Here is an 11,369-nt window from a genome sequence, read left to right on the forward strand (position 1 = left end):
GAGATTGTGGCAGACGGTAAAATGGAATCCCTTGAGAAGGCAAGAACAAGATGTATGTCAGGAGAAGTGCAGTATTATCGTAAGGAGACTTATGTATACTTGGAATACAGAGGAGGAATGGAGGGAAAAGAGAGGCAGAGGAGGTCTAAGAGAGAGAGGGAGGAAGAGGGCGAGCTTGAGTCGGTTAAAAATGGCAGAAAAAAGGAGATGGTTTGTAAAAGAAAAATTGATAGAAAGTGTAAGCCGAGTGAGCTGAAGACAGGAGGAGAAATGGAAGTGAATGAGGTCGAAGTATTGGAGGTGGTAGGCGTGGTGAGGTTCTCAGAGCCCGAGGCTTGCACCGAGGGTCAGGATAAAGATGAGTCTGTGACAGTAGGAGTGAAGTTTTTGGAAGAAGTGGACCCTTGCCTTTTGGCTGATCCATTTGTGGTTTCAGGGTGGGTGAAAACAGAGTTGGACGCTGTGGAATCTGTGAGGGTAACCAGGAGTGGTCTTGTGATAATTGTTTTTGTTTCTGCTGGTCAGAGGGAGAAGGTGTGCCGCGTTAAACGAATGGGGGGCAAGAAATGTGAATTGTTTTGCTCTCAAGAAAAGGGCTGCCATTGAAAGGACTGAATACTGTAGTAGCAGTAAATGTAAAAGTTGACCAACTGAAGGGGAAGATTCCCGGTGTTTGTGATGCTCATCGTGACAGGGTGGCGTGAGTGGTGAAACAGAAGAGTCATTGTCTGTTCTTTTGAGTTTTGATGTTGAGTCTTTGCACGACAAAGTGATGTTAGGATATATAAGTTATCCTGTACTAGCTTTTTATGCCGAATACATTACGTTGTCACAGGTGTCAAGCTTATGGGCAGCAGTGTGTAGGAGGGAGGTTCCTAGGTGTGAGAAGTGTGCAGAAGGGCATGAGACAAAGGAATGTGTATCATTGGGGAAAGTAGTGGTATGTGTTAATTATAGGGGTGCCCATGGGGTTGGGGATCAGAAATGTCCCATGTGAGAGAGGCAGGTTGAGGTTTCCAGGGTTAGAGTAGTGCAGAAGTTGTCATATGCTGAGGCAGTGAAGAAAGTAGAGGAAGATGGGTCAAGGGGAGGGATCCTGAGAGGAGTGGTGTGAGTAGTAGATCTGTACCAGTACAAAGGGATAGGCCAACAAGTGATGCATGTTTCAGTAAGATTGGACTTTTAGCATTTATAGCATTGGTTATCAACTATACTGCAGGGATGTAAGCTGCAGAAAATTGAGGTTGTGGTGGCAGCTACAGAGAGGTATTTGAGACTTCACATCAGAGTTACAGGGTGTGTTAAGTGGTCGTGTCCCATCCTTTCAGGTTGTTGGCCTGAGGTAGGGCTAAATAGATTTAAATAGTGGAGTGGGGGAGATCCTTGTATTTTTTTGAGTGTAGTGTTAGTGTAACAGTGTTGGTTCCGTCCCTCTCTTCGCCCCAACCCGGGACCCTTGCACACATCAACAACTGACACCCACCGAAGCATCGTTACCCATCGCGCCACGCAAGGGGAAACCCTACTTCAAGTCTCAGAGCGAGTGACGTCACTGATTGAAATGCTATTAGCGCGCACCACCGCTAACTAACTAGCCATTTCACATCGGTTACATTAGGTGGTAGGGTATTTTTTATTTTTTATTTATTTTTTCCAAGCAAAGTATAAGGGAGTTTTACTCCAGTCTAGTAGGTGGCGGTAATGCAACATTTATTGGATGCCAACCGCCGTTAAATCTCATCGAAGAAGAAAAAACTACGCAACGCGATATGGAGGGGCGTTGCCTTGAGTGACGTCGAATATTCGCGACTGACAGCATGGCAGGAGAGACATGCGTATAATGTTTTGATCAAGCAAATATATTTGGTTACGCTACTTTTTACGAATATGCAACTAAAAGGATCAGATGAAGACGGCTTTGGAATAGAGATCGTCCTTCAACAGGGAGACCGAAAACCACCATCGTGTGTGCATGGTAAGTACCCAAATGTCTGAATGATTGCAAAGTTAGCTAGCTAGCTTGCTAGCGTCTACTTAGCTAGGTTTTGGGAAAACGACCATATGAATCTATGATATAACGTTAGATACTATCTAGCTAACTACAGTCCAAAGCTAGCTATATTATAAGTTGTGTTTTACCATTGACATCTGAAAAATGAATTCTTCGGTGAAGTATGCATACTGTAATGCAGATGTTTTTGCCCCATGCAGGTCCAACTTTGTTGTTTGAGAAGGTCTGCAAAGGAGAGGAAGGCCGGAGGTTTTATGCCTGCTCAGCGTGCAGAGACAGAAAAGAATGCCCCTTCTTTCAGTGGGAAGATGATAAGGTATCCGAGTTAACTGGATAGCTTTTTTTTTTTTATCTACTGGCAAATTACAGGCATTTCGCTACCCTCGCATTGACATCTGCTAACCATGTGAATGTAACCAATACAATTTGATTTGATTTGAAATATAGTTGGGCTACACATACACTACATTCGGGAAAGTATTCAGACACAAAGATAACAGTATTTTTATTTTAGCAAATGTATTAAAAATGAAAGCAAACCTTTTATTTACAGAAGTATTCAGATCTTTTGCTATGAGACTTGAAATTGAGCTCAGGTGCATCCTATTTCCATTGCTCATCCTTCAAGTTTCTACAACTTGATTTGAGTCTACCTGTGGTAAATTCAATTGATTGGAGATTATTTGGAAAGGTGCACACCTGTCTATATAAGGTCCCGTTGTTGACAGTGCATGTCAGAGCAACAACCAAGCCATGAGGTCGTAGAGCTCTGAGACAGTATTGTGTCGAGGCACAGATCTGGGGAAAGGTACCAAAAAATGTCTGCAGCATTGAAGGTCCCCAAGAACACAGTGGCCTCCATTATTCTGAAATGGAAGAAGTTTGGAACCACCAAGATTCTTCCTAGAGCTGGCCACCCGGCCAAACTGAGCAATCGGGAGAAGGGCCTTGGTCAGGGAGGTGACCAAGAACCCAATGGTCACTTTGACAGAGCTCCAGAGTTCCTCTGTGGAGATGGCAGAACCGTCCAGAAGGACGATCATCTCTGCAGCATGGTAGTGGCCAGATGGAACCTCTCCTCAGTAGAAGGCACATGACAGCCCGCTTGGAGTTTTCCAAAAGGCACCTAAAGGACTTAGACCATGAGAAACAAGATTTTTCTGGTCTGATGGAAACTAAGTTTGAACTCTTTGGCCTGAATGCCAAGTGTCACGTCTGGAGGAAACCTGGCACCATCCCTACAGTGAAGCATGGTGGTGGCAGCATCATGCTGTGGGGATGTTCTTCAGTGGCAGGGACTGGGAGACTAGTCAGGATTGAAGGAAAGATGAATGGAGCAAAGTACAGAGTTCCTTGATGAAAACCTGCTCCAGAGTGCTCAGGACCTCCAGACTGTGGTGAAGGTTCACCTTCCAACAGGACAACGACCCTAGGCACACAGCCAAGACAATGCAGGAGTGACTTCGGGACAAGTCTCTGAATATCCTTAAGTGGCCCAGCCAGAGCCCGGACTTGTATACGATCAAACATCTCTGGAGAGACCTGAAAATAGCTGTGCAGCAACGCGCCCCATCCAACTAGACAGTTTGAGAGGATATGTAGAGAAGAATGGGAGAAACCCCCCAAATACAGGTGTGCCAAGCTTGTAACATAGCCAAGAAGACTCGAAGCTGTAATTGCTGCCAAAGGTGACTCAACAAAGTCCTGAATAAAGGTTCTGAATACTTATGTAAATGTCATATTTGAGATATTTTTTTATTTTATACATTTGCAAAATTGTCAACCTGTTTTTGCTTTGTGATTTATGGGGTATTGTGTGTCGATTGATTCGGGGGGCAATTTAATCCATTTTAGAATAGGGCTGTAATATAACAAAAGGTGAAAAAAGTCAAGGGCTTTGATTACTTTCCGAATACACTGTACATGCAGTGGCTTAGCTACCTAGTCTAAAGTTCCTGATAGGCACAGGTGGGATTGGAAATTTGCAGAGACTGCAGCAAAACAAACCGCTTTCCAGCATCGCTCTTTAGTTCAGTTGACTTTTCTGGCCATTTTATTAGCAGCAAATACAGCAAGAATTCCACACAGCCAGATGTAATTACAGAAGGTGCATGTCATAGAGTTCGGTGTAAATGGTAAGGACTGTATCAGTTTTTAGAATGTAACAGTTAAATTTTCTTTGACTATATGCTCTAAACCTGTTCGGTGACCCCTGACCCCCAACATATGGTACAAATTTAAGTAGAATAGACAGACAGACAAACTAGACTACACAGCCACATAAGTAGGCCAAAATGGCTCCTACAATAGCCTACAAGTCCTTTTTATGGTAGCTTAATTGATGCCTTTGGCTTATTGAAAGTCCTCGGTTGAGTTCCTCACCGACGACATTGCAGACGCATGCCAGATCTAACAAAGCCTAAAATCCGCTAACCACATGATGTAGCCATCCGATGCCAAACTGCACAGTCCATGGTATGGCATGCAACCATTGATTGACTGCAATGCAATACCTGTGCGTATAGTCGTGCAGATAGCTAGCTACACTCTCCTATTTTTCACCAAGTGTGACTCGAGCGTCTGTTGTTGTAGGTGTCTGAGGCCAGGCTTTTGGCCAGAGAGGAGGAGAACCGGTCAAAGATGCCTCCTTTTACCCATCAGCAGTACTGCTCCAGGTAAATGGCCTACACTTGACCTGTAAGCAGACTCTATCCACAGAACTATTCCATTCCAAGTTAGAATGGAATAGAATAGGTGTGTAGATAGCAGCTCCATTGTAAGTAAAACATTTTTGTTAAGATGCCAGAAAGATCATATTAGTATTTAACTTGAGCGCTTTCTACTCATCTCACAACCTTAACATAATGTTCTTCCAATCAAAAACATGGTATCTTTATTTAATTTGACATTTTGCAGGATGTAATCTCTTGAAGTGTCTCGTTTTCAAGTGGAATTTAAAACAAGTACTTAGTAACAAGAATAAGTTGGCAACTACTGTCTAATAACAATTAAATAAAACAAGTACATTAACAGCATAAAAAGTTGTTGTACAACTACTAATAGATCTACCACTAATAAAAAATACCGCTACAACTACTATTAAAAAGTTTCTTTCTTCCAATCCAGGTTCAGAAAGTTCCTTGCCCTCCCCCTAGGAAGGAGGTTCTGCCAGGACTGTCAGCTCCTCCTCCTACCAGGGGAATGGGAAATCCACGCTTCTCACAAGATGTCGCAGGCTGATGACATCACAGAGGCCCGGCTGAGCAGGCCCAGTCTAATGCTAAAACCCCTGGAGAACAAGAAGAGTAACGCCCAGTACCTGTTTGCCGATCGGAGCTGTCACTTCCTGTTGGATACCCTGGCCAAGCTGGGCTACAGGAAGGTGCTCTGTGTCGGAACACCCAGGTGAGGGGTTTGATTTTAATTGAGACTTTTTGGCTGTCGTGTTGATTAATTAGGGATTGTGTTAATTATAGCGTTTTGCCAGTTTGGTTCACATAGTACCTCCCCGTTTCACTCCATTCCAGAGTGTTTTCTTGAACATGGCCTAGTTATTTTAGATTAGATTCAAGTGCGTTGTTATGCTCAGGGTTTTATGTATGATTTGATTTGTTTAATTCACTGTTTCTTCCAGACTCCATGAGCTGATCAAGCTAAGAAATCAGGAGGGCAAGAGTGACCCCATGAAGAGTCTGCTACTGGACATTGACTTCAGGTCAGTTTTATTTTATTGGCTCACACAATGCATTTATTTTTATAACAGTGATGAGCATTTGCTATGAGTGACCAAAACGGGCATCGAAAGAATTTAGAGCTGAGCACACACTTTAAATGGTACATTAATGCGCTTATTGCTTTTTGAGCAACGCTTATTGCAGTTTATGGATTGCTACGGGAGTGTTGACGTCCCATATCTCCATATGACTAGCCCACACCTGTCCCCTCCAGTGGTCTTAGGAAGTGGAATGCAGGGTAGAGGCGCTCCGTGAACTGATGATTTACCCTATCAAACACGGGCATCAGGGCTGCAGGAAACTCCCGTGGCACCTTCATCGTATCGGCATCCTGAAATGCCAGTTTGCCCTTCTCGTAGTTCGCCCACCCTACCTGGCACCGCTCGTCCACTGGTGGAGCACGCCACGGGCCTGTCGTTGTGCCGGGCGGAGAGACGCCCATCCCAAAGCTCCACGCACCACGAGTTCCTGTTCCGCCCCAGCTTGGCACCTCTGTCCCGCCCCTTTCCTGTCCAGGCAGCTTTAGGCCACGCCCACAGGTCAGGCGGAGCAGCAGCGGACGTCGGCCTCCCGGTAGCGTCGGCCCGTTGTCACGGCAGCAGTCGAGTGCGTAGCGGACGTTGTCGAACTGTGGGGGTGCTCTGGAGAGGACCGGGTGGACCAGAGAAGCACATGCCTCGTCCCTCTCCTGTCATTGGCTATGGCAGGTCTGCCTATGAATGGTCTCAGGGGAGGAGACGGAGACAATGAGGGGATTTGATTCATCTGTCCTGGGTGCCCTGGTAGGCGTGTTTTTCACCGGATGAAAGTTAATTGCATTCGTTTTGGAACCGGGCTACCTCCCGGGCGTGAGCCAGGTGCCCCATTCAAAGCCCACGATGAAGTCGGCTCAAAACAAAAGTGACGTAATTTAAGCATGTGGAGTAATGAGTAGGATTCTGTTTTCACATGCAAAAGTGATGGAAGCCTTTATAAATGCTACATCCACCTTCCCAATGAAAACTAGTTTGAAAATGTAGAACTTAGATTTTATGGGAAAGAGATGTTGCATGTTTCCGGATGATGAACCTTGATGACAACATAACCGAGCAGCGCAGATTACGGTTTGATTTTGAGAAGGGTGCTCCTCTCTCACCTCTTTTCCTGTAGTACTGCTTGATATTCTACAGGGGGAGCCATGGCACCACTCTGGGCTGAGAGAAGTCTGGACCAGAGGACACCACCAGTCTCTGACCTTCGGTTATTGGGTCGTTCTTTGCCATGGCTTAGAAAAGATGTACACACTTGTCAGTAGTAATCGCATAAATTTAAGACGCGGAGCAAATCTATTGGCTACCGTTGTGCATTGCCGATCCCCTTCATTCAATATGTGGTTGTAGCTTAAACCAGAATCAAATGTAACAATGTGTTGGCAGTGTGATTTGTATAATGAAAGTGAACTAGTGCCTCTGGTTTTAGGGGGCTGGTATATGTGGTCTCGAGGCTTGTCTGTTGAAACACACCTGCGTTCTCCAGGCTTCATTATCATCATTTTTTACAGGTGATTCTACAAAATCATAACAACTAGCAGGATTGCTGATTGCAGGATAGCAGAACTGTTTCTTCGTGCATAATTTAGCTGCTCTTGAATTAATGCATTCTAGACTCAACGTTCACAAATGAGTGATGTTAGTTATTAGTGTATATAGGCCTGTCGTGCAGCGTTCTGTGCCCTATAATCCCCCAAAAATAGATGTAATCATAATGTACGGTATGTTTCTGTGATGCTCACTCCGTTCCTGATCCGTTCTCTGTTAGTCTGCAAGGAATGTGTCGGGTTGAACAAGGGAAAGGGTGCGTTGACAAGCTAGCGTGTGTGTGTGTGCGTGCGTGTGTGTGTGTGCGTGCGTGTGTGTGTGCGTGCTGCTGTTAAGTGCCCTTCAGTGATTTATCTTGCCACGATTGTAAACTTCTATTTACACCCATACACTTCTGTTGACTTTCTCTGAACTACAGGAGGAGGATAACTACAGTAGTGATCCCACCTTGAGCCAATGTCACACAATCAATGACTTGCTATGGGCAACATAATACATTTTTTTTTAAAGCAAATGTAACATGAAAAGAATGTTCTATTTTGTGTCTGTTCCAGATATGCCCAGTTTTATGGCCAGGATGAGTTCTGTCACTACAACATGTTCAATCATCACTTTTTTGGAGGAGAGGTAAAAGTTTGAACCTTATGACTGTCTTAGAGCCTTTTGGATTAATCAATTTTTTTTGAAGTAGTTTTGAAATCCATGTGTTGTTTTTACACAGGCGGCAAGTGGGGTCCTCCGAGCCTTCCTCGGTGAGGAAGATGGAGAGAAGGTGATCATGGTGTCCGACCCTCCATTCGGGGGCCTGGTGAAGCCTCTGGCCCACAGTTTCTCTCAGATCTCAGAGACCTGGCGGAAACTGCAGACCTCAGAGGGCAGTGTTGTGGAGATGCCCATAGTGTGGATCTTCCCCTACTTCTTTGAGCCACGCATCCTTGAGTGCTTCCCCTCTTTCACCATGCTAGACTACCAGGTTACCCACCTTTTTTATAAATGTTTTTTTATAGACGCCAAATGCATTCGCATATTGGCCTATTTGCATGAATAGAGAATACTGATGGGACATGACATGCATTTATGTAGTGCTTTCTCAAACTCCTAGGTGGACTATGACAACCATCCCCTCTACAAACATGGAAAAACGGGTAGAAAGCAGTCCCCAGTCCGCCTGTTCACCAACCTGACACCACGAGACATCGTCCTCCCTAGGGAGGAGGGTTACAGGTACAGTATATACACACACCAACCTGACCTCAGGGGACATCGTCCTCCCTAGGGAGGAGGCTTACAGGTACAGTATATACACACACCAACCTGACCTCAGGGGACATCGTCCTCCCTAAGGAGGAGGGTTACAGGTACAGTATATACACACACCAACCTGACCTCAGGGGACATCGTCCTCCCTAGGGAGGAGGGTTACAGGTACAGTATATACACACACCAACCTGACCTCAGGGGACATCGTCCTCCCTAAGGAGGAGGGTTACAGGTACAGTATATACACACACCAACCTGACCTCAGGGGACATCGTCCTCCCTAAGGAGGAGGGTTACAGGTACAGTATATACACACACCAACCTGACCTCAGGGGACATCGTCCTCCCTAGGGAGGAGGCTTACAGGTACAGTATATACACACACCAACCTGACCTCAGGGGACATCGTCCTCCCTAAGGAGGAGGGTTACAGGTACAGTATATACACACACCAACCTGACCTCAGGGGACATCGTCCTCCCTAAGGAGGAGGGTTACAGGTACAGTATATACACACACCAACCTGACCTCAGGGGGACATCGTCCTCCCTAAGGAGGAGGGTTACAGGTACAGTATATACACACACCAACCTGACCTCAGGGGACATCGTCCTCCCTAGGGAGGAGGGTTACAGGTACAGTATATACACACACCAACCTGACCTCAGGGGACATCGTCCTCCCTAAGGAGGAGGCTTACAGGTACAGTATATACACACACCAACCTGACCTCAGGGGACATCGTCCTCCCTAAGGAGGAGGGTTACAGGTACAGTATATACACACACCAACCTGACCTCAGGGGACATCGTCCTCCCTAAGGAGGAGGGTTACAGGTACAGTATATACACACACCAACCTGACCTCAGGGGACATCGTCCTCCCTAAGGAGGAGGGTTACAGGTACAGTATATACACACACCAACCTTACACCACGAGACATCGTCCTCCCTAATGTACAACCCACCTCTCCCTATCGCACATGAGCTAAAATATTATTACAATGTAACCATAGTAAGATGTTATCCTAAATGGAAGATGGAAAATATTAGTTAACAGCTCATTGGACACATTAGAGATTTCATTGGCGTGGGAAAGTATTAGAGGAATTCTTAAGAGGCACGATTACATTTGATTCATCTGTCTCTTTGCTTCTCTTTTAGATTCTGCAAAGTCTGTGAGCGATATGTGTGGTCTGGGAACAAGCATTGTACTAAATGCAACCTGTGCCCTTCGAAGGTATGCATTTCCCTGTCGCAGGCTGGGAAAAGCACGGTTGCACAGTTTAACTTGAGGAAATGGTTAGCTTTCACATATCACTTTTCACAACCGATCAGGCTTTTCGTCAATTTTCTCCTTTCTTCTTTCAGGACGGGAGAGTGTGGAAGCATTGCTCAGAGTGTCAGAAGTGCGTGAAGCCATGTGAGTATCCCATAGACTGTCATTTTAACAGACGCCCTTATCCAGAGCGACTTACAGTTGTGTACTTTATCATACTGGTCCCCCGTGGGGAATTGAACCCACATCCCTGGTGTTGCAAGTGCCGTGCTCTACCAACTGAGCCACACTGTACCACCCCGTCAAACCCCGATCTTCATGATTTTGGTTGGAGTGATGGTCTGATTGGTACCTCTGCCCTCTCATCACCTCCCCAGCCTGGCGCCACTGCCAGTCCTGTGCCCGCTGTGCCCTCCCAGACCACCCCTGTGGGAATAGCCCAGGTCTGGAAGGCTGTTTCAACTGTGGCAGCCTGAAGCACAAGCGCAGAGCCTGCCCCCTCAAAGACAAACGGAGGACCGATAACAAGTGAGTTTTACTACCTGTGTCATATACCCAGACACAACACTTAAACACACAGAGGTGCGCACAGGGCTGACACAACTTATTTCCCAAGACACTAATCTATAGTACCTGTGCTACCCATATCAGTACAGTGTTGATGCAGTCTAAACGACTAGTGTTCGTACGGGTTGTGTTTGGCTGCCTGACGTGTGTGTCTCAACTTGCACGCTCTCTCTCTCCTGTCCCAGTAGATCCAAGGCCAAGGGAGGCAGGAACCTGCCCAAACAACCCAGGAAGTCCAATTCCAAGAGGAAGTCTGGGGCCCAGCGCAGAGCCAACAAGTTGAAGAAGATGACAGAATAAATCCCACAATCAGACAGCAAGGGAGATGTGTGTGTAGCAGATGTGAAGTTGCTAGTGAGAGCTCGCCATCTTACATGTGTGGTTTCTGTACTGTAGACAGTCTTTAAAAAAAATTGTACATGATGTTTTTGCTTAATAAAAGCATCAAATATAGATGGAATCGCATGTTATTTCACTGAATTCTTGATTTCCTGGTTTATGCGAATGTGTAATTCCGTTATAATGCCAGTATGAGCATGTCTGTACGATGAACTTAACATGTAGCTGAATGTTCTGTGCATGTTTTCTAGTCTTTACTTTTAGATCATTGCTTGATGTTTCCTCAATTAGGTATATGCCATTGCGTCAATACAACTGACTGGATTTATGTATGAAACTAAAACTGAGCCTTTAGGACATCTCTTATGTAACAAAATAGGTGAAAGACATTACCTTTTAGTTCTGTGCTCAAGATGGAGGGATAAAAATGTCTGGTTTTTTTTTTCCCACTGCCCCGCGGGCAGACGATACGGAAGTTAGGAAAAAGGATTCCTTTATCCATTCCATGTGGTTCTGGACTAAGACATTTATACATTAAAGATTGAAGTCATGTCCTTCCAAGAAAAAGGAATGCAGGCAATAAACAATGGAGGAGCTTTCAGA

General features: G+C 45.4%; 1 protein-coding gene across 2 annotated transcripts; it reads left to right on the plus strand.

Moving 5' to 3' along the window:
- Positions 1-1,753: 1,753 nt before the first annotated feature.
- LOC106577498 (zinc finger, CCHC domain containing 4) lies at positions 1,754-10,880 on the plus strand. 2 transcript variants are annotated; one of them, XM_014155556.2, is made up of 12 exons: positions 1,754-1,975; positions 2,212-2,327; positions 4,604-4,686; positions 5,138-5,416; positions 5,646-5,726; positions 7,877-7,949; positions 8,044-8,295; positions 8,425-8,546; positions 9,746-9,821; positions 9,953-10,004; positions 10,238-10,388; positions 10,613-10,880. In XM_014155556.2, exons 1-12 carry the CDS (start codon positions 1,888-1,890, stop codon positions 10,725-10,727), a joined length of 1,488 nt encoding a protein of 495 aa, XP_014011031.1. In that variant the 5' UTR covers positions 1,754-1,887; the 3' UTR covers positions 10,728-10,880. The 2 variants fall into 2 exon arrangements, with proteins under 2 accessions (XP_014011031.1, XP_014011032.1); XM_014155557.2 differs by having other exon boundaries at positions 10,616-10,880.
- The last annotated feature ends 489 nt before the right edge of the window (positions 10,881-11,369 follow it).

This window comes from Salmo salar, chromosome ssa18 (genome assembly GCF_905237065.1).
Source record: "Salmo salar chromosome ssa18, Ssal_v3.1, whole genome shotgun sequence".
NCBI lineage: Eukaryota > Metazoa > Chordata > Actinopteri > Salmoniformes > Salmonidae > Salmo > Salmo salar.

Bases quoted from the DNA above. Each gene is read 5' to 3' on its own strand.
- LOC106577498 (XM_014155556.2), top strand. From the start codon at position 1,888: ATGCAACTAAAAGGATCAGATGAAGACGGCTTTGGAATAGAGATCGTC. The intron at 1,976-2,211 runs GTAAGTACCCAA...TGCCCCATGCAG, and splicing joins ACCACCATCGTGTGTGCATG to GTCCAACTTTGTTGTTTGAG. The intron at 10,389-10,612 runs GTGAGTTTTACT...CTCCTGTCCCAG, and splicing joins AAACGGAGGACCGATAACAA to TAGATCCAAGGCCAAGGGAG.